This window comes from Heterodontus francisci, chromosome 15 (genome assembly GCF_036365525.1).
Source record: "Heterodontus francisci isolate sHetFra1 chromosome 15, sHetFra1.hap1, whole genome shotgun sequence".
NCBI classification, from domain to species: domain Eukaryota; kingdom Metazoa; phylum Chordata; class Chondrichthyes; order Heterodontiformes; family Heterodontidae; genus Heterodontus; species Heterodontus francisci.
In genome coordinates, this window is record NC_090385.1 from 92,356,646 (window position 1) to 92,380,490 (window position 23,845).

Sequence of the window (23,845 nt, forward strand, 5' to 3'; positions counted from 1 at the left end):
AATCGTTGGTGCTGTGAGACTTGACATTACTGAAGCAGTTGATTCTAGCTAGACAGTAGGGGCTGAACTGTCCCCTTTATCTAGGATCTTAGAGAGACATGGCAGGAGATTTATGACATAACATTGATTGTTTTGACGGAGACGGTGAACACTGGAAACATTCCAACAGACTGAAATTATGGAAGTGTAGACCTATATTGAGCAAGTGTGGCAGAGCCATATTGGGGAAATACTTCAGAGTCACACCCAAGTACTATGTCTCATTAGAGAATAACACCCGGGAACAGTAGCCTAGGTCTTTGTATTATTAGTCCAGTGACATTATCACTGTGCCACCACCTCCCCTAGTGGATTGTTGTTCTTATTAGAGAGTCACCCGGGAACAGTAGTCCCATTAGAGCGTCACCCGGGGACTACCGTACCATTAAAGAGTCACACCTGGAAATTACAGACCCATTAAAGAGTCACATCCAGGAACAGCTGCCCACTAGGGGAGGCAGTGGCATAGTGGTAATGTTACCAGACTACTAATATAGAGGTATAGGCAAATGCTCTGGGTTCATATCCTACTACCACAGGTGGTGAAATTTAAGTTTAACTAATAAATCAGGAATTAAAAGCTAATCCAATGAAACCATTGTCAATTGTTGTCAAAAAGCAAAATACTGCAGATGCTGTAAATCTGAAATAAAAACAAAGTGTTGGAAATGCTCAGCAGGTCTGGCAGAATCTGTGGTGGAGAGAGAAGCAGAGATAACATTTCAAGTCTGTGACTTTTCATCAGAATGGAAACATTAACTTTGCTTCTCTCTCCACAGATGCTGTCAGACCTGCTGAGTATTTCCAGCACTTTTTATTTTTAAGTTGTAAAAATGCAACTGATTTCACTAATGTCCTTTAGGGAAGGAAATCTGTTGTCTTTACTTGGTCTGGCCTACATGTGACTCCAGACCCACAGCAATGTGGTTGACTTGTAAATCCTCTCTGAAATGGCCCAGCAAGCCACTCAGTTGTATCAAACCGCTACGAAGAATAATAAAAGGAATGAATTTAGACGGACCATCTGGCATCGACCTAGGCACTGGAAATGACAACAGCAAAACCAGCCCAGTTGACCCTGCAAAGTTCTCCTTACTAACATCTGGGGGCTTGTGCCAAATTTGGGAGAGCTGTCCCATAGACTAGTCAAGCAACAGTGTGACATAGTCATACTCACCGAATCAAACCTTGCAGACAATGTCCTTGACACCACCATCACCATCCCTGGATATGTCCTGTCCCACCATAAGGAAAGATCCACCAGAGGTGGCAGAACAGTGGTATACAGGAGTAGCGCTGGGAGCCATCAGCATTGACTCCAGACCCCATGAAGTCTCATGGCATCAGGTCAAACATGGGCAAGGAAACCTCCTGCTGATTGCCACCTATCGCCCTCCCAGTCCCCCCCACCCCCCCAACTTGGCTGATGAATCAGTGCTTCTCCATGTTGAACACCAGTTGGAAGAACCGAGGGCACAGAATGTACTCTGGGTGGGGGACTTCAATGTCCATCACCAAGAGGGCTCGGTAACACCACTACTGACCGGGCTGGCCGAGTCCTAAAGGACATAGCTGCTAGACTGGGTTTTGCGGCAGGTGGTGAGGGAACCAACAAGAGGGAAAAAAACTACTTGATATCATCCTCACCAATCTATCTTTCGCAGATGCATCTGTCCATGACAGTAGTGGTAGGAGTGACCACCACACAGTCCTTGTGGATAAGTCCCGTCTTCACATTGAGGATACCGACCATCATGTGTGGCACTACCAACACACGAAATGGGATAGACTCAGAACATATCTAGCAGTTCAAAACTGGGCCTTCATGAGGCTCTGTGGGGAATTCAGCAGAATTGTATTCAACCACAATCTGTAATCTGATGGCCCGGCAAATCCCGCTCTCTACCATTACCATCAAGCCCGGGGACCAACGCTGGTTCAATGATGACTGCAGGGGTGCATGCCAGAAGCAGCATCAGGCATACCTAAAAATGAGGTGTCTGCCTGATTAAGCTACAACACAGGACTACTTGCATGCCAAACAGCGGAAGCGGCATGTGATAGACCGAGCTAATTGATCCCGCAATCAAGGGATCAGATCTCAGCTCTGCAGTTCAGCCATATCCAGTGGTGAATAGTGGTGGACAATTAAACAACTAACAGAAGGAGGAGGCTCCACAAATATCCCAATCCTCAACGTCGGGGGAGCCCAGAACATCAGTGCAAAAGACATGGCTGAAGCATTTGCACCTATCTTCAGCCAGAAGTGCTGAGTGGAATATCCATCTCGGCCTTATCCTGAGGTCCCCAGCATGACAGATGCCAGTCTTCAGCCAATCCGATTCACTCAATGTGATATCATGAAACAGCTGAAGGCACTGGATTCTGCAACGGCTATGGGCCCTGACAACGTTCCGGCAATAGTACTGAAGACATGTGCTCCAGAATTAGCCGCGCCCCTAGCCAAGCTGTTCCAGTACAGATACAACACTGGCATCTACCCAGCAATGTGGAAAATTATCCAGGTATGTCCTGTACACAAAAAGCAGGACAAATTCAACCCAGCAAATTACTGCCCTATCAGTCTACTCTCAATCATCAGCAAAGTCGACAGTGCTATCAAGCGGCACTTGCTCAGCAATAATCTGCTCACTGACGCTCAGTTTGGGTTCCGCCAGGGCCACTCAGCTCCTGACCTCATTACAGCCTTTGTTCAAACATGGACAAAAGAGCTGAACTCCAGAGGTGAGGTGAAAGACACTGCTCTTGACACCAAGGCAGCATTTGACTGAGTATGGCACCAAGAAGCCCTATCAAAATTGGAGTCAGTGTGACCAAAGGGGAAAACTTTCTGTTGGTTGGAGTCAAACCTAGCACAAGGTTGTGGTTGTTTGAGGTCAAGCATCTGAGCTCCAGGATAACACTGCAGGAGTTCCTCAGGTTAGTGTCCTAGACCCAAACTTCTTCAGCTGATTCAGCAATGACCTTCCCTCCATCATAAGGTCAGAAGCGGGGATGTTCACTGATGATTGCACAATGTTCAGCACGATTCACGACTCCTCAGATACTGAAGCAGCCCATGTTCAGATGCAGCAAGACCTGGACAACATCCTGGCTTGGGCTGATATGTGGCAAGTAACACTTGCGAGGTAATGACCGTCTCAAACAAGAGAAAATCTAACCACCTCCCCTTGATGTTCAATGGCATTACGATTGCTGAATCCTGCACTATCAACATTCTGAGGTTCACCATTGACCAGAAACTAAACTGGATCAGCCACATAATTACTGTGGCTACTAGAGCAGGTCAGAGGCTGGGAATTCTGCAGCGAGTAACTCACCTCCTGTCTCCCCAATGTCTGTCCACCATCTACAAGGTACAAGTCAGGAGTGTGATGGAATACTCTCCACTTGCCTGGATGGGTGCAGCTCCAACAACACTCAAGAAGCTTAAGACCATCCAGGACAAAGCAGCCTGCTTGATTGCCACCCCATTCACAACCTTCAGTATCCACTCCCTTTACCACCGACGCACAGTGGCAGCAGTGTGTACCATGTACGTGATGCACTGCAACAACACACCAAGGCTCCTTCGACAGCACATTCCTAACCCGCGACCTCTACCACCTAGAAGAACAAGAGCAGCAGATGCATGGGAACACCACCACCTGCAAGTTCCCCTCCAAGCCACACACCATCCTGACTTGGAACTATATCGCCGTTCCTTCACTGTCGCTGGGTCAAAATCCTGGAACTTCCTTCTTAACAGCACTGTTGGTATACCTACACCCCAAGGACTGCAGTGGTTCAAGAAGACAGCTCACCACTACCTTCTCTAGGGCTATTAGGGATGGGTAATAAATGCTGACCTAGACAGCGGAGCCCACATCCAATGAACAAATGAAAAACAAAACACCCGGGAACCACAAACCCATTAGAGAGTCACAGCCAGTAACAACAAAACCATTACAAAGTCACACCCAGGAACTACAGTCCATTAGAGAGTCACACCCGGGAACTACAAACCCATTAGAGAGTCACAGCCAGTAACAACAAAACCATTAGAAAATCGAACCCACGAATTCAGACCCATTAGAGAATCACACCCGGGAACTAGAAACCCATTAGAGAGACACAACCTGGAACTACAGGCCCATTAGAGAGTCACACCCGGGAACTACAAGCCCATTAGAGAGTCACACCCGGGAACTACAGACCATTAGAGAGTCACACCCGGGAACTACAGACCATTGGAGAGTCACACCCGGGAACTACAGACCATTAGAGAGTCACACCTGGGAACTACAGACCCATTAGAGAGTCACACCTGGGAACTACAGACCATTGGAGAGTCACACCCGGGAACTACAGACCATTAGAGAGTCACACCTGGGAACTACAGACCATTAGAGAGTCACACCCGGAAAATACAGACCCATTAGAGAGTCACACCCGGGAACTACAGATCATTAGAGAGTCACACCCGGGAACTACAAACCCATTAGAGAGTCACACCTGGGAACTACAGACCATTAGAGAGTCACACCTGGGAACTACAGACCATTAGAGAGTCACACCCGGAAAATACAGACCCATTAGAGAGTCACACCCGGGAACTACAGACCATTAGAGAGTCACACCTGGGAACTACAGACCATTAGAGAGTCACACCCGGGAACTACAGACCATTAGACAGTCACACCCGGGAACTACAGACCATTAGAGAGTCTCACCCGGGAACTACAAACCCATTAGAGAGTCACACCCAGGAACTACAGACCCATTAGAGAGTCACACCCGGGAACTACAGACCCATTAGAGAGTCACACCCAGGAACTACTTACCCATTAGAGAGTTACACCCGGGAACTACAGACCCATTAGAGAGTCACACCCAGGAACTACAGTCCATTAGAGAGTCACACCCAGGAACTACAGACCCATTAGAGAGTCACACCCGGGAACTACAGACCCATTAGAGAGTCACACCCAGGAACTACTTACCCATTAGAGAGTCACACCCGGGAACTACAGACCCATTAGAGAGTCACACCCGGGAACTACAGTCCATTAGAGAGTCACACCCAGGAACTACAGACCCATTAGAGAGTCACACCCGGGAACTACAGTCCATTAGAGAGTCAAACCCGGGAACTACAGACCCATTAGAGAGTCACACCCGGGAACTACAGTCCATTAGAGAGTCACACCCGGGAAATACAGACCCATTAGAGAGTCACACCCAGGAACTACAGTCCATTAGAGAGTCACACCCAGGAACTACAGACCCATTAGAGAGTCACACCCGGGAACTACAGTCCATTAGAGAGTCAAACCCGGGAACTACAGACCCATTAGAGAGTCACACCCGGGAACTACAGACCATTAGAGAGTCACACCCGGGAACTACAGTCCATTAGAGAGTCACACCCGGGAAATACAGACCCATTAGAGAGTCACACCCGGGAACTACAGTCCATTAGAGAGTCACACCCGGGAACTACAGACCATTAGAGTGTCACAGCCAGGAACTACAGACCCATTAGAGAGTCACACCCAGGAACTACAGACCATTAGAGAGTCACACCCGGGAACTACAGACCCATTAGAGAGTCACACCCAGGAACTACAGACCATTAGAGAGTCACACCCGGGAACTACAGACCATTAGAGAGTCATACCCAGGAACTACAGACCATTAGAGAGTCACACCCAGGAACTACAGACCATTAGAGAGTCATACCGGGAACTACAGACCATTAGAGAGTCACACCCGGGAACTACAGACCCATTAGAGAGTCACACCCAGGAACAACAGACCATTAGAGAGTCACACCCAGGAACTACAGACCATTAGAGAGTCACACCCGGGAACTACAGACCCATTAGAGAGTCACACCCAGGAACTACAGACCATTAGAGAGTCATACCCAGGAACTACAGACCATTAGAGAGTCACAGCCAGGAACTACAGACCCATTAGAGAGTCACACCCAGGAACTACAGACCATTAGAGAGTCATACCCGGGAACTACAGACCATTAGAGAGTCATACCCGGGAACTACAGACCATTAGAGAGTCACACCCGGGAACTACAGACCCATTAGAGAGTCACACCCAGGAACTACAGACCATTAGAGAGTCACACCCAGGAACTACAGACCATTAGAGAGTCACACCCGGGAACTACAGACCATTAGAAAGTCACACCCGGGAACTACAGACCATTAGAGAGTCACACCCGGGAACTACAGACCCATTAGAGAGTCACACCCGGGAACTACAGACCCATTAGAGAGTCACAGCCAGGAACTACAGACCCATTAGAGAGTCACAGCCAGGAACTACAGACCCATTAGAGAGTCACACCCAGGAACTACAGACCCATTAGAGAGTCACAGCCAGGAACTACAGACCATTAGAGAGTCACACCCGGGAACTACAGACCCATTAGAGAGTTAAACCCAGGAACTACAGACCATTAGAGAGTCACACCCGGGAACTACAGACCATTAGAGAGTCACACCCGGGAACCACAGTCCATTAGAGAGTCACACCTGGGAACTACAAACCCATTAGAGAGTCACACCCGGGAACTGCAGACCATTAGAGAGTCACACCCGGGAACTACAGTCCATTAGAGAGTCACACCCGGGAACTACAAACCCATTAGAGAGTCACACCCGGGAACTACAGTCCATTAGAGAGTCACACCTGGGAACTACAGACCCATTAGAGAGTCACACCCGGGAACTACAGACCATTAGAGAGTCACACTCGGGAACTACAAACCCATTAGAGAGTCACACCCGGGAACTACAGACCACTAGAGAGTCACACCCGGGAACTACAGACCATTAGAGAGTCACACCCGGGAACTACAGTCCATTAGAGAGTCACACCTGGGAACTACAAACCCATTAGAGAGTCACACCCGGGAACTACAGGCCATTAGAGAGTCACACCCGGGAACTACAAACCCATTAGAGAGTCACAGCCAGGAACAACAAACCCATTAGAAAATCGAACCCACGAATTCAGACCCATTAGAGAATCACACCCGGGAACTAGAAACCCATTAGAGAGACACAACCTGGAACTACAGTCCCAGCAGAGCATCACACCTGGGAAATACACACCCATTAGAGAGTCACACCCGGGAACTACAGTCCATTAGAGAGTCACACCCGGGAACTACAGTCCATTAGAGAGTCAAACCCGGGAACTACAGACCCATTAGAGAGTCAAACCCGGTGACTATAGACCCATTGGAGAGTCACACCCGGGAATTACAAACCCTTAGCGAGTCAGACTTGGGAATAGCAACAGCTACTGCATTTGGTTAACATAAAATGCGTCACAGAGGTGTAATCAAAGGAATGGCCTCTGAGCTAAGGGAAATAATAGCAGGGCTGACTAAAAGCTTTGCAAATGGTCATTATTAAGATGGTCCTAAAGGAGCAGAGGAAGATAGTGAGGCACCTGACCTTCTAATAGAATTACCAGATTGTGTGGCCTAGGCGATTGACAGCACAATGATGTGGCAATGGGTGTGAGGGATGCATAAGGGCCAGATTTAGTAGGATGGAAACTTTGTGTAGCGTGGTGTTGAAGGGCTGGAGAAGTTTACAAAAATTGGGAAAGTTGAAGAGATTTAAAGACGCGCATGAGCATTTTAAATTTAAAGCAATTGGGCACTGGGACCCAATTTATGTCAGTAATACCAGGGGTGATGAACAGGACTTCGAGGAGGATCAGATGCAGTCATGATAGTTTTGGATACACTGAAGTTACGAAGAATAGAGGATGAGGACTGGCCAGGAGAGTATTGGAGTGTCATGTCTGGAGTGATCGAGGTGGTGGTGAAGAGGTTGTGTTGGGCATTATTAGCATACATGTGGGAGCTGACACTATTTCTGCAGCTGATATCGCAGAAGGCAACAGGTCAATGAGGAAGAGACGAAGGATAGATCCTTGCGGGAATCTGGAGGTAACAGTGCCAGGGGCAAAAAATACCCCTTGCTAGAGATGCTTTGGCTACAATCAAATATATAGGATTGGAATCTAAGCAAGACCAATCCTACTGAGCTGAAGAGTGGAGGAGAAGTGTTGGAGGAGGATGTGTTGTCAGCCATGCCAAAGGCTGCAGAGGTTGAAGAAGTATAATGCACCACAGTCACTTTTACAGAAGATGTCATTTTTAAGTTTGGTTTGGGTCATTTCATTGCTGTGCTGGGGAGACAAACCTGATAAGAGATTCAAAGAGGTAGTTGAAAGAAAGATCTGCATGGATTTTGGAGGTGACAACATGTTCAAGGACTTTGATGAGGAAAGGGACATTGGAGGTGGAGTGATAGTAAGGAACAAGGTTTCGAGGGTGAATGTTACGAGGGAGTGCTGATGATGGTTTTGACAGGGAGGTACGATAGTGCTTGAGGAGGGGAGTGGGGCATAGACCCATTAGCCTGACATCAGTAACCAAGAAACTAGAATCATAGATTGGTTACAGCGCAGAAGGAGGCCATTCAGCCTGGCATGCCCATGCCAACTCTCTGCAAAAGCAACTTATCTAATTGCACTCCCCGCCACCCCGCCTTTTCCCCTCACAATGCAATTTTATTCTCCAGATCATTAATCAATTCTCTTTTAAAGGCCTTGATTGTATCTGCCTCCACCATACTCTCAGGCAGTGAATTCCAGATCCTATCCATTTGCTGCATAAAAAAGTTTTCCCTCATGTCGCCATTGCTTCTTTTGCCAATCACCTTAAAGCGATGTCTTCTGGTTGTGGATCCTTTTGCCAATGGCAACAGTTTCTCCCAATCTACTCTGTCCAGACCCTTCATGATTTTGAACACCTCTATCGAAGCTCCTCTTAATCCAAGGGGAATAGCCCCAACCTACCAACATTACTGAAATTCTTCATCCCCGAAAACCATTTTCATGAATCTTATCTGCACCCTCTCTAATGCCTTCACATCCTTCCGAAAGTCTGGACACATAGAAACATAGAAAATAGGAGCAGGAGTAGGCCATTCGGCCCTTCAAGCCTGCTCCGCTATTCGTTATGATCATGGCTGATCATCAAACTCAATAACTTGTTCCCGCTTTCGCCCCATACTCTTTGATCCCTTTAGACCCAAGAGCTATATCTAACTCCTTTTTGAAAACATTCAATGTTTTGGCCTCGACTGCTTTCTGTAGTAGCGAATTCCACAGGCTCACCACTCTCTGGGTGAAGAAATTTCTCCTCATCTCAGTCCTGAAAGGTTTACCCCGTATCCTGAGACTATGACCCCTGGTTCTGGACACCCCCACCATCGGGAGCATCCTTCCTGCATCTACCCTGTCAAGTCCTGTTAGAATTTTATAGGTTTCTATGAGATCCCCCCTCACTCTACTGAACTCGAATCCTCTCACTATGAAGGCCAACATACCTGGGTCTGTTGTATTATCGTTAGCCACGGTGAGGTACCGGAAGACTGGAGGATAGCTAATGTTGTGCCTTTATTTAAGAAGGGCAGCAGGGATAAGATAGGGAACTACAGGCCGGTGAGCCTTACATCAGTGGTGGGAAAGTTATTGGAAGGGATTCTGAGAGACAGGATTTATATGCATTTGGAAAGACATGAATTAGGGATAGTCAGCATGGCTTTGTGCATGGGAAATCATGTCTCACGAGTTTGATTGAGTTTTTCAAGGAGGTGACCAAAAGGATTGACGTGGGCAGGGCGATGGACGTTGTCTACATGGACTTTAGCAAGGCCTTTGACAAGGCCCCACATAGTAGGCTGGTCCAGAAGATTCGAACACATGGGATCCAGGGTGAGCTAGCCAATTGGATATAAAATTGGCTTGGTGATAGGTGGTAGTGGAGGGTTGTTTTTCAGATTGGAGGCCGGTGACCAGTGGTGTGCCACAGGGATCGGTGCTAGGCCCTCTGTTGTTTGTCATATATATTAATGACTTGGATATGAATGTAAGGGGCATGATTAGTAAGTTTGCAGATGACACCAAAAGTGGTGGTATCTTGGACAGTGAAGAAGGTTGTCTAAGGTTGCAACAGGATATAGATAAACTGGGAAAGTGCGCAAGGGATTGGCAAATGGAATTTAACGCAGACAAGTTCAAAGTGATGCATTTTGGGAAGTTAAACCAGGGCAGGACATATACAGTGAATGGCAGGGCCCTCGGCAGTGTTGTTGAGCAGAGAGACCTTTGGGTGCAAGTACATAGTTCCCTGAAAGTGGCAACATAGGTAGACAGAGTGGTGAAGAAGGCACATGGCATGCTTGCCTTTATCGGCCGAGGCACTGAGTACAAGAGTTGGGACATCATGTTACAGTTCTATATAATGTTGGTTAGGCCGCATTTGGAGTACTGTGTGCAGTTCTGGTTGCCGCACTACAGGAAAGGTGTGATTAAGATAGAGAGGGTGCAGAAAAGATTCACAAGGAAGTTGCCTGGTTTGGAGGGCTTGAGTTATAAAGAGAGATTGGATAGGCTGAGTCTGTTTTCCCTGGAGCGAAGGAGGCTGAGAGGGGACATGATAGAGGTATATAAAATTATGAGAGGCATAGATAGGGTAGATAGCCAGAGTCTGTTTCCCATGGTAGGGTGACTAAAACTAGAGGGCATAGATTTAAGGTGAGAAGGAGGAGGTTTAAAGGGGATCAAAGGGGTAAATTTTTCACACAAAGAATAGTGGGTATCTGGAATGAGCTGCCAGAGGAGGTGGTGGAGGCAGGAACAGTAGCAACATTTAAGAGGCATCTGGACAGGTACTTGAATGAGCAAGGCATCGCGGGATATGGAATTAATGCAGGCAGGTGGGATTAGTATAGATAGGCATTATGGTCGGCATGGACACGGTGGGCTGTATGACTCTATGACTCGATACCATTTGCCTTTTTTACCACCTGTTGCACCTGCATGCTTACCTTCAGCAACTGGTGTACGAGAACACCCAGGTCTCGTTGCATATTCCCCTCTCTCAGTTTATAGCCATTCAGATAATAATCTGCCTTCCTGTTTTTACTACCAAAGTGGATAACCTCACATTTATCCACTTTGAGGACGAGCCAGTGTTTTGTACAGGTTTATCATAACTTCCTTGTTTTCTTATTCTATGCCTCTATTTATAAAGCCCAGGATCCTTTATGCTCTCCTAACTGTTTTCTCGACCTGCCTTGCCACCTTCAATGATTTGTGACATATACCCCCAGGTCCCTCTGCTCCTGCAACCCCTTTAGAATTATACCATTTACTTTATATTGCCTTCCTCAAACTTCCTACCAAATGAGTCACTTCACACTTTTCTGTATTAAATTTCATCTGCCACATGTCCTCCCCTTCAGCCTGTCTGTGTCCTCTTGAAGTTTCTCGCTGCCCTCAGGTTTTGTGTCATCTGCAAATTTTGAAATTATGCCCTGTACACGCAAGTCTAGGGGTTATTAATATAAATCAAGAAAAGAAGGGGTCCCAACACTGACCCCTGTGGAACCCCACTATATACCTTCCTCCAATCTGAAAAACAACCATTCACCACTACTTTCTGTTTCCTGCCAATTTTGTTTTCATGCTGCTGCTGTCTCTTTTATTCCATAGGCTTTGACTTTGCTGACAAGCCTATTATGTGACACTTTATCAAATGCCTTTTGGAAGTCCATGCACTTCACATCAACCGGATTACCCTCATCAACCTTCTCTGTTACCTCATCAAAAAACTCAAGCACATTAATTAAACGTGATTTGTCCTTAAGTTCTTGCTGGGTTTTCTTAATTAATCCACATTTGTCCAAATGATTATTAATATTATGCAGCATTATCATTTTCAAAAGCTTTCCCATCACCGAGGTTAAACTGACTGGCCTACAGTTGCAGGGCTTATTTTTACAACTTTTTTTTGAACATGGGTGTAACATTTGCAATTCTCTAGTCCTCTGGCACCACCCATGTATCGAAGGAGAAATGAGAGATTATGGCCAGTGCCTCCACAATTTCCTTCCTTACTTCCCTCACTATCCTTAGATGCACCTCATCCGCTCCTGGTGACTTATCAACTTTAAGTACAGCCAGCATATCCAATATCTCCTCTTTATCAATTTTTAGTTCATCCAGTGTCTCAACTATCTCCTGTGACTTGGGCAGCATCTTCCTTGATAAAGACAGATGCAAAATACTCATTTAGTACCTCAGCTGGAATTAAAAGCTAGTCTAAGGATGGCCGTGAAGCCATTGTCGATTGTCGTAAAACCCATCTGATTCACTACTATCTTTGAGGAAAGGAAATCTGTTCTCCTTACCTGGTCTGGCCTGCATGTGCCTCCAGACCCACAGCAATGTGGTTGATTCTTAAATGCCCTCTGAAATGGCCTAGCAAGCCATTCAGTTGTATCTAACCACTACAAAACCAATAAGGAATGTAACCAGACAGACCACCCGACATTGACCTAGGCACTGGAAGCAACAATGGTAAACCCAGCCCAGTCGACCCTGCAAAGTCCTCCTTACTAACATAGAGTCAAGGGTTGCTTTTCTTGCAGCAGAGAAGGCTGAGGGGGGACATGATTGAGGTGGACAAGATTATGAGGGGCATTGATAGGTTAGATAGGAAGAAACTTTTTCCCTTAGCAAAGGGGTCAAGAACCAGGGGGCATAGATTTAAGGTAAGGGGCAGGAGGTTTAGGGGGGATTTGAGGAAAACTTTTTTCACCCAGAGGGTGGTTGGAATCCGGAACACACTGCCTGAAGGGGTGATAGAGGCAGGAACCCTCACAACATTTAAGAAGTATTTAGATGAGCACTTTAAATACCAAAGCATACAAGGCTATGGGCCAAGTGCAGGAATATGGGATTAGAATAGTTGGGTGCTTGATGGCCGGCACAGACACGATGGGCCGAAGGGCCTGTTTCTGTGGGGCCTCGTGCCAAAGTTAGGAGAGCTGTCCCACAGACTAGTCAAGCAACAACCTGACATAGTCATATTCACGGAATCATAACTTACAATGTCCCAGACACCGCCATCATCATCCCCGGGTATGTCCTGTCCCACTAGCAGGACAGACACAGCAGAGATGGCGGCACAGTGGTATACTGTCGAGAGGGAGTTGCCCTGGGAGTCCTCAACATTGACTCCAGACCCCATGAAGTCACATGGCATCAGATAAAACATGGGCAAGGAAACCTCCTGCCTTTGGCACCCCCAACACAGCTGATGAAATAGTACTCCTCCATGTTGAACACCACTTGGAGGAAGCACTGAGGGTGGCAAGGGTGCACTGTGTACTCTGGATGGGGGACTTCAATGTCCATCACCAAGACTGAGCTGGCCGAGTCCTAAAGGACATAGCTGCTCGACTGGGTCGACGGCAGGTGGTGAGGGAACCAACACGAGGAAAAAACATACTTGACCTCACCCTCACCAATCTGCCTGCTGCAGATGCATCTGTCCATGACAATATTGGTAGGAGTGACCACCACACAGTCCTGTGGAGACAAAGTTCCGACTTCACATTGAGGATACCCTCCATCATATTCTGTGACACTATCACCGTGCTAAATGGGATAGATTTCGAACAGATCTAGCAAAATTGGGCATCCATGAGGCGCTGTGGGCCTTCAGCAACAGCAGAATTGTACTCAACCACAATCTGTAACCTCATGGCCCAGCATATTCTCCACTCTACCATTACTATCAAGCCAGGGGATCAACACTGGTTCAATGCAGAGTGCAGGAGGGCATGCCAGGAGCAGCACCAGGTGTACCTCAAAATGAGATGTCAACCTGATGAAGCTACAACCCAACAACACTACTTGCATGCCAAACAGCAGAAGCAACATGTGATAGACAGAGCTAAGCGATCCCACAACCATCGCATCAGATCTAAGCTCTGCCACGTCCAGTCGTGAATGATGATGGACAATTAAACAACTAACTGGAGGAGGTGGCTTCACAAATATCCCCACCCTCAGTGATTGTGGAGCAAAGGACATCAGTGCAAAAGATAAGGCTGAAGCATTTGCAACAATCTTCAGCCAGAAGTGCCAAGGTGTTGATCCATCTCGGCCTTCTCTTAAGGTCCCCAGCATCACAGATGCCAGTCTTCAGCCAATTCGATTCACTCCGCGTGATATCAAGAAACAACTGAAGACACTGGATACTGCAAAGGCTATGGGCCCTGAAAATATTCCGGCAATAGTACTGAAGACCTGTGCTCCAGAACTGGCCGTGCCCCAAGCCAAGCTGTTCCAGTACAGCTACAACACTGGCATCTACCTTGCAATGTGCAAAATTGCCCAGGTATGTCCTGTACACAAAAAGCAGGACAAATCCAATCTGGCCAATTACCGCCCCATCAGCCTACTCTCAATCATCAGTTGAGTGATGAAAGGTGTCATCAACAGTGCCATCAAGTGGCACTTGCTTAGCAATAACCTGCTCACTGACTCTCAGTTTGGAATCCGCCAGGGCCACTCAGCTCCTGACCTCATTACAGTCTGGGTTCAAACATAGACAACATAGGGCGGCACAGCGGTGCGGTGGTTAGCACCGCAGCCTCACAGCTCTAGGGACCCGAGTTCGATTCTGGGTACTGCCTGTGTGGAGTTTGCAAGTTCTCCCTGTGACTGCGTGGGTTTTCGCCAGGTGCTCCGGTTTCCTCCCACAGCCAAAGACTTGCAGGTTGATAGGTAAATTGGCCATTGTAAATGGCCCCTAGTGTAGGTAGGGAATATGGGATTACAGTAGGGTTAGTATAAATATGTGGTTGTTGGTCAGCACAGACTCTGGGCCGAAGGGCCTGTTTCAGTGCTGTATCTCTAAATAAAATAAAAAATAATAAAAAGAGCTGAACTCAAGAGGTCAGGTGAGAGTGACTGCCCTTGACATCAAGGCAGCATTTGACTTGACATCAAGGAGCCCTAGCAAAACTGCAGTCAATGGGAATCGGGGGGAAACTCACTGCTGGTTGGAGTCATACCTAGATGGTCGTGGTTGTTGGAGGTCAATCACCCCAGCTCCAGGACATCACTGCGGGTGTTCCTCAAGGTACTGTCCTAGGCCCAACCATCTTCAGCTGCTTCATCAATGACCTTCCCTCCATCGTAAGGTCAGAAGTGGGGATGTTCTCTGATGATTTCACAATGTTCAGCACCATTCGCGACTCCTCAGATACTGAAGCAGTCTGTGTCCAGACGCAGCAAGACCTGAACAATATCCAGGCTTAGGCTGATAAGTGGCAAGTAGCATTTGCACCACACAAATACCAAGCAATGAGCATCTCCAACAAGAGAGAATCTAACCATCTCTTCTTGATATTCAATGGTATTACCTGGGGGTTGCCATTGACCAGAAACTGAACTGGAGTAGCTCTGTAATACTGTGGCTACAAGAACAGGTCAGTGGCTAGGAATCTTGCAGCAAGTAACTCACCTCCTGACTCTCCAAAGCCTGTCCACCATCTACAAGGCACAAGTCAGGAGTGTGATGGAATACTCTCCACATGCGTAGATGGGTGCAGTTCCAACAATGCTCAACACCATCCTGGATAATGCAGCCCACTTGATTGGCTCCCCATTCACAAACATTCACTCCCTCCACCACCGGTGCACAGTGGCAGCAGTGTGTACCCTCTACAAGATGCAACGCACCAAGTCTCTTTAGATAGCACCTTCCAAACCCATGACCTCTACCACCTAGAAGGACAAGGGCAGCAGATGCAAGGGAACACCACTACCTGCAAGTTCCCCTCCAAGTCACACACCATCCTGACTTGGAACTATATCGCCGTTCCTTCACTATCGCTGGGTCAAAATTCTGGAACTCCCTAACGGCACTGTTGGTATACCTACCCCAAATGGACTGCAGCTGTTCAAGAAGGCAGCTGACCACCACCTTCTCGAGAGCAATTAGGGATGGGCAATAAATGCTGGCTTGGCCAGCGTCGCCCACATCCCATGAATGAATTTTTTAAAAACTCTATAATTCTTGCGCCTCTCTGTAATTTCCTTGCAAATTTGTTCCTCTTTATCTTTCCCACTAGTTGGCGGCCTATAGAATACACCCAGCAATGTAATGTAACTCTAATATTTCTTAGCTCTAACCAAATTGATTGTGTCCTTGACCCCTCTAGGACATCCTCTCTCTCCAGCACTGGAATGTTCTCTTTAATCAATACAGCTACTCCTCCTCCTTTCTTTCTATCCCTAACTTTCCTGAACACCTTGTATACAGGAATATTTCATACCTGGTCCTGCCCTTTTTTTTAACCAAGTCTCTGTTATCACCACAACATCATATTTACACATGGCTATCTGCACCTGCAGCTCACCAACCTTATTTACCATGCATTCACATACATGCACAGTAAAGCTAATTACATTCACTCTCAATCTTACGCCACCTAAAACCTTACTATTTCCTATGCCAGTTCTATCTTTCTCTTCCAATTTTCTTTGCACCTCGGTTTTCCAGTCTAATATTACCTTCTGGTTTCCACACCCTTCCCAATTTAGTTTAAACCCTCCCAATAGCATTAGCAAATTTCCCCCCAAGGACATTGGTCCCAGCTCTTTTCAGGTGCAACCCATCCGGCCTGTACAGATCCCATACCGCCCAGAACCGGTCCCAATGTCCCAGGAATCTATGCCCTTCCTCCTGCACCATCTCACATCCATGCATTCATCTACTGTATCCTCCTATTTCTATTCTCACTTACATGTGATACTGGGACTAATTGGAGATTACTTTCTGTGAGGTCTTGCTTCCTAATTTCTATCCTAGCTCGTAGAATCAATAATCAGAAACAAAACAGAAGACAATCTGTATGAAAACAACCCAATAAATGATGAGCACATGGCTTTAGAAGGAGTAGCTTTTCTTTCACCAATGTCATGGGTTTTTGCCCAAAAGAGCAAAGGGAAGTTATATTGCATCATGTATCTACAGTTCCAAAATACTTTTGATATACTGTTGAAGAGATGTAGCATCCCAGTCTCAATGTAAGGTAGTCAAATTTGCAGACAGTACCAAGTTAGTGTATACTCACAGGTGGTGACCAAGGTCTTGTAAATCTTCTGCAGCTCTTTGCGCCTGGGCTGGCCATTGACAAATAAGGTTCAGTGTGGATAAATGCAAGGTGCTACATATTCCAAGTAGAAATAAAAGATGTAGATACTACACAGTTGCGATAGAACTTGCCCTCGGGCTTGTTGGAGGGGATATTTTGATGGGTTAGTTTATTCATCACTGATCCTGTTCAGTGTAAGATTACAATAACAAAGTGAATATTATGTCAGGTTATAGTGCCCAATGAGTTGTAAATTCATGTTGAAACTCCACAGTTCTTCAGTCTGACCAACCTGGAGTGCTGCGTGGAGTTCTGGTTGCTGCTACATAAGATCATCCAAGCTGAGAGAGGAGCTACAAGGAACGACTTAGCTAGGAGTCTTCAACTTTGAATAGAGCCATCTCAGAAGAGACTCTTATTGAGATTTATAAGATACATATTAGGATAAAGCAAGTAAACCCAAAACAGCCCTTTCAAATATGACTGTGTAGCAGGATGTCACAGGGTGAGTTTTGTGGAGGACAGTTTTTGAACACCCAGCAAAATGCAGGGCAGTCAGCAGCTGCCAGTCAGGATGTCTGAGAACATGGATTTACTTCAGGAACAGCTAGATGTTGTAACAGAAAGGCTAGCATCCTGGAAGTATGGGATCAAATGCACTGAAAGGCATTCTTCAATTGAAGACATCAGTCAGGATTCTCTTCCCTGCTCCTGCCTAAAATCAGATGGAATTGTGACAGGGAATGAAGGAAAAAGGCAGGTGATGAGGCCTGCTGACACCTCAACCCATGCCCTGTATTTCACTTTTCTGACGTCCACCCTCCACCACCCCCTCTGCCCCACCCCCCTGCACCCCTCACTGGCCCTCCCAGGAAAATCGATAGTTTCTCCTTCCCTGCCTGCTGCATCCCTACAGTATTCCCCTCCAGTCCATCACACTTAATGCTGCTTCCTAGGGTTGCAATGGGGAGGTTGGTGTTAGGCTATGAAAGTAACAATAATGACCCTAAGGTCCCTCTGTGGCACTAGAGGGCTTTGCAGTGGCCACTGCTCCCTCCGGTATGACCTCAAACACTGGCTTGTTGAAAGCCCTTGTGTTGGCCAAGCCGTTCAATGGGACAGCTGGTCCAGTCTTGGATGTTCCTACCTTTTAAGGTCCCTCGTTGGCGATCATGCTGCAACACCATCTTTCACACTGGCAGCCTCCATCTTGACAGTGGGAATCCCATCGGCTACCCCCCAACATCCCCCACCTTACATCAATGATGACTCCTGACCCAGGGAAATGGGTTGAGGTTTGGGGTGGATTTGGAGAGCAGGACAAAACTCAGCCTTGCCCGAACTCCACCCTGGCCATCCCGTGGTCTCGGACTGATAAAATCCTGAGGATATTTCTCTGGCGTATAGATTGTTTAGATTGTTTGCTAATTGAAATCAGTTAGATACTGATTATCAGAAAATTCCCAAAACGAAGCTGTTCACAGCACTTTGCATTCCTACAGCGCACTAAATTTTATATTCTTCCTATTTCCAAATTGCAGGCTTTTAAAAAGCACGAGAACCTCACCCAGTGGAACTTGGAGAAAAAAGCAAAGTTAAAGGAGCAATTTGAACAAGAATGTGCATTGGTCGCAGGAAAGGCACAGTAACTGGGCTAAGACTAAACGCACCAGTTTACCCGTTTCTATTGGCAGGGTGGAATGGTTGAAGACGAGCAATTGGTATTATCGACAACTGGCTTTGAAGCATGTCAGCACACAGTGATGACAGTCAGGTCTGCTGCATTAGTACCCAGCAACATCTTCAGTGCTTGTGCGACATAATGAACAGATTCACCTTAATTTCCACTTTAAATTCATTAGCGCTTAGAAATTATTATTCTGAAATAAGATTATTAGATTTTCCCAGTAATGTTGTGCTGGTTAAATTAAATCAGATTATTGAGCATAAAAACTTGATGCATTCCAGTGAAATTCCAGTCCCCACTTTCATAGCAAAGCTGTTAACTCAATTAATGGGTTACTGTCTCCACTGATAGCCGATAAAGGAATTTGAGGCATATTTTCATGGCCTGTTTGTCCTTGACACAGATACTCAGACCACACCTTTGTTATTTTTCGCAGCTTGTGACCTCTATTCTGGTGCTCAAAGTATGGTGTTAACACTGTTAGTCATAACTCAACTCTGATGATATTATTGATACTGGTAGAGGCAGTCTCAATTAACTATCCTCTGTGCCAGTTTTCTATTTCAAATTGCAAGCATCCACAGTATGTTGCTTTTTTAGTATTATACATCCCTTTTAAAATCAAGCTGGCCTCCTGCAGTGTTATTCACTTTTAATCTAATTGAAAGCAGCCACTGTCCGATCAGCACTTTTCAATTCAGCATAAAACACGACAGCAGTGGACCAGGCCAGTAAACCACACTGAGGCAGCCTTTCAGCACATCCAATGCTGTCCTCCCACACAGGGAAATCATTCTTTAATTGTGAGAGTCCGCCTTTATAGCTCAATATATATCATGCTTTAAATATAAAGTAATGTAATATTAAATCAATTTAACTTTTGTCGGAGATTCTGGTTTAATAGTTTTTGTGAATATCTGAATAAAGCTTTATCCGTGTCTTATTGTCTAAATGTCTTTTGAATGTATCTTTAGCTTGTTTCTGAAGGAACGCCTTTACGATAGTTAATTTTTATTTGTTCTTGGAATTTTGGTGACACTTACGAGGCAGCATTTGTTGCCTATCCCAAGTTAGCTTGAGAGAACATAGGAACAGGAGCAGTTTGTTGAATCCCTCTAGCCTGTTCCACCATTCAATTAAATCATGACTGATCTGTATCTTAACTCCATTTATCTGCCTTGGTTCCATATCCCTTAATTCCCTTGCCTAACAAAAATCTAGCAATCTCAGTTTTTAAATTTTCAATTAACCCCCAGTCTCAACAGCTTTTTGAGGGATCGCGTTCCAGATTTCAGACCCTTTGTCTGAAGAAGTGTTTCTTGATATCACTCTTGAATGACCTAGCTTTAATTTTATCCCATTGTTCTGGACTTTCTCACCAGAGAAAATAGCTTCGCTGTGTCTCCCCTATGGAAGGGCATTACCAGAACTGGAGTCACATACAGGCCAGCCTGGATAGGGATGCTCTCCAGAAGACACTGATAAACCACAGATGGTTTGATTCCAGAAACCTTCATGATCCCAGCCCATAAATAACCAGATTTATTGAATTCAATTTCACAACTTATCCTGAGGCACAGGGCAAATAAGTTATTTTGGAAAATGATTTCAGCCCCTGTAGGTTTACCATCAGAGTGCATCCTAATGGAACAATTAAGCTGCAGTTTCTGCATCAGCACAATTTGGCTTTTGCTTTGCATTGATGCAGAATCTGCAGTATAACTTTGGTTTCATTTCACCATTTTTAGGATGCATTAAATTTTGGCAAAAGGTGTGAGACTGGCTTAGGAAAGTATTTCACACCACCTGGGATTTACAAGGCTGCAGTCTAACTACAATTAGTCAAACTCCTCAATCTCTCATACTATGATTTTTTGAAAACTTTTTGGAATATTGTACATACAAGAACCACAAGGAAAAGAAAACAGGCAAATATACAATAACAGTGAAAGTTTCAAACATTACACTGTACAATAGTATTGCAACAATAATTTATATAACGACAAATTCTTAACAGTGAAATATCCTGGCAAGATTAAGCTAATTAGCTACAACATTGCAAGATAATATAAAGTATTGTGTTGAGAGTTTCTGAGCTGAAAAGAATTAGCAGAGTCCAGTATTAGCAGAAGTCCTTGGGACCATGTCTGTCGATCATCCTCTCCGCTCCTTTAATTGTGACGTTGATCACCACCACCACGTTTCCTGATTCCAGTGTTACCACATCCAGAGAATAAACATGCTAACATGTTGAAAAATCATTACCACAACCTCTCTTGACCCCTCCACTCTCCCTGATCGATCACACTGCTTGTCAGATTTCCAATATTGGATGAGCAGAAATGTTCTCCAATTAAATATTTGAAAGACCAAAGCCATCGTCTTCAGTTCTGCCACAAATTCCATTCCCTAGTCATCGATTTCATTTCCCTTACTGTCTCAGACTGAACTCGGAACCTTGGCATCCTAAATGATATTGAGCTGAGCTTCCGACCCCATATTCTCTCCATCACCAATATTTCCAACTCTGTCGCATTGCCTGCCTTGGCCCCTGACTTAGCTTATCTGCTGATGAAACCGTCGTCCATCTTTACCTCTAGACTCAACTATTCCAACGCATTCTTGACTGGTCTCCCATTTAAGCTCATCCAAAACTTTTCTGCCTGTACCTATCTCTCTGTAAACTCCTCCAGCCTGACAACCCTCTGCAATATCTACACTCCTCCAATTCTGGGTGCTTGAACATCCCCAATTTTAGGTGCTCCACAGTTGGTGGCCATGCCTTCAACTGCCAAGGTCCTAAGCTGTGGAATTCCGTCCCTACACCTCTCTGACTCTCTACCTCTTTTTCCTCCTTTCAGATGCTCCTTACAACTTACCTCTTTGTCCAACTGGTGCTAATATCTCTTTATGTGACTCGGTGTCAAATTGTCTTTGATAACGCTCTTGTGAAAACACACTGGGGTGTTTTACAAGGTTTAAAGTGCTATACAAATACAAGTTGTTGTTGTCAACACCAAGTGTATTTTTATAGGCAGCTCACTAATCTGGAACTGGGGAGTTGGACAAGGGCCCGACACTGAAGGGCCTGCTGCAGCATTTAAAGGGGAGGGTTGGAAGCATCAAGAATGAAATGAAGCAGCAGGCAAAGTTTTACGCAGCAGCGACGGATGGAAAATGGAATTTAATACAGAGAAGTGTGAGGTGATGCATTTGGCAAAAGGGATCGGGAGAGGCTATATAAACTTCATGGCACAGTTCTAAAGCATGTGTAGGAACAGAGGGATGTGCATCGATCTTTGAAGGTGGTGGGATATATTGAGAGAGTCGATAGTAAAGCATATGGGATCTTGGGCTTCATAAACAGAGGCATTGAGTATAAAAGCAGAGAAGTTATGCCGCACTTGAGGGGAATAAACTTGCAGGTCTCCTGGGATAGAGCAAGGGAATGGGACTGACTGGATTGCTGTACAGAGAGCCGGCATGGGAATGATGGACTAAGTGGTTTGCTTCTGAGCTGTAATGACTCTATGACAGCAACAAGGAGATTCAATACAAAAGCATCAAAAGGCTCAAAATCGACAAGCAGCTGTGGTAAAAATTAAGATATGGCAAACCACCTTCCAGCATTCCCAACTGTAGCTGAGAATCCCTTTAATATACAGTCAAAATGGCCACTTCTCAACCTCAACCTCCCATGTTTGGTGGGTGTGAGCAGGAACTTGTGATAATCCAATGAGCAGAGATAAAATTGGCATCAGGGGTCATAGCTACAACATTTCACCTTGACTAATGTTTAACCATGCAGCTCCTGCCTGTTTCCAGTGGGAGCTCTGGCCAGCAGAACCCAACATACCGGATCCTGGCAATAAGCCAACTGTTCAACTGCACATGCTATTTTCTTCCCACTACTAGGCACAAATGACACAGCAGGGGCACGAGAAATGCCACTGATCATGTCAATCAACCACTGATCTTCTCCGATCACTGCTGTCTAGAGAACAAGGACTGAAGTTTTGGCCTTGCAATGATTCGGAGAACTAAACCTGGTGGTTTAATCAATGTTTGTAATTTTAGGCAAACTTTTAATATGCAACACACAAAACAGGTAGTCCATTGTACATTTCTCCTGATTTCAATTCCATTGACTTCACCAGAGAGAGATCAATACTTATGTCCCATCCTTATACAACTGAGTGGTTTGCTAGGCCGTTTCAGGGGAGTAGTTAAGAGTCAAGCACATTGCTGTGGGTCTGGAGTCACCCGTACGCCAGACCAGGTAAGGACAACAGATTTTCTTCCCTGCAGGACGTTAGTGAACCAGATGGGTTTTTACAACCATCACTAGTTTGATGGCACCATTACTGAGACTAGCTTTCAATTCCAGATGTTTTATTTTAATTAATTAATAGTAGCTTTGGATTCCAGATTTATTTAATTAATTTGATTGACTGAATTTAAATGTCCCAATTGTCACAGTGGAATTTGAACTCATGTCTCCAGATTAGTAGTTTAGGTCTCTTAATTACTGGTCCGACAATATAATCATTATGCTACAGCAGTCTCATTGTCTTGCTTCCAGCTCAAACAGTCATCATGACTGTTCAGGAAATTTGAACCATCTGATGACTGTCTGCTTTGTAACTATGACCCATGAAGCAAGACTGTTTTATTTCGTGTGCATGTATATTTAATGCAATGTTCGTTCTCAGAGGACTGAATGTATGGGTTGAAACTCTCGGGAACCAATGAGCAGTGAGTCATTAATCCCATGCAATAGAAACACTGTATAATTCATGAGGGATTAAACTGTTCTATATACCTAAATAATCCCCATAAAAGTCAAACCAGAAATATTCTAAATAAAGGGATTATTGTGGCACAAATAGAATCATTAACATATTAATCCAATTGTGTTGAAACAATCTTCATGGTGTCTTATTTATGTGGTTTTAAAGATGACATATCGGGCAACTGATTGAGTGTTCTTAAAGCCCCAAAAGAACAAATCTAGCACTTCTGGGGTTTTGTAGACAGACTCAGTTTCTTA

At 45.4% G+C, this 23,845-nt stretch overlaps 1 protein-coding gene across 1 annotated transcript in view; it reads left to right on the forward strand.

Moving 5' to 3' along the window:
* The window catches only part of LOC137377793 (protein FAM162B-like), a 37,942-nt gene extending 18,207 nt beyond the window's left edge, over positions 1 to 19,735 (forward strand). The window contains exon 4 of the mRNA XM_068047850.1: positions 18,650 to 19,735. Within this exon, the coding sequence (XP_067903951.1) occupies positions 18,650 to 18,757 (108 nt within the window). The 3' untranslated portion in view covers positions 18,758 to 19,735. The remainder of the gene's footprint in view (positions 1 to 18,649) is intronic.
* The last annotated feature ends 4,110 nt before the right edge of the window (positions 19,736 to 23,845 follow it).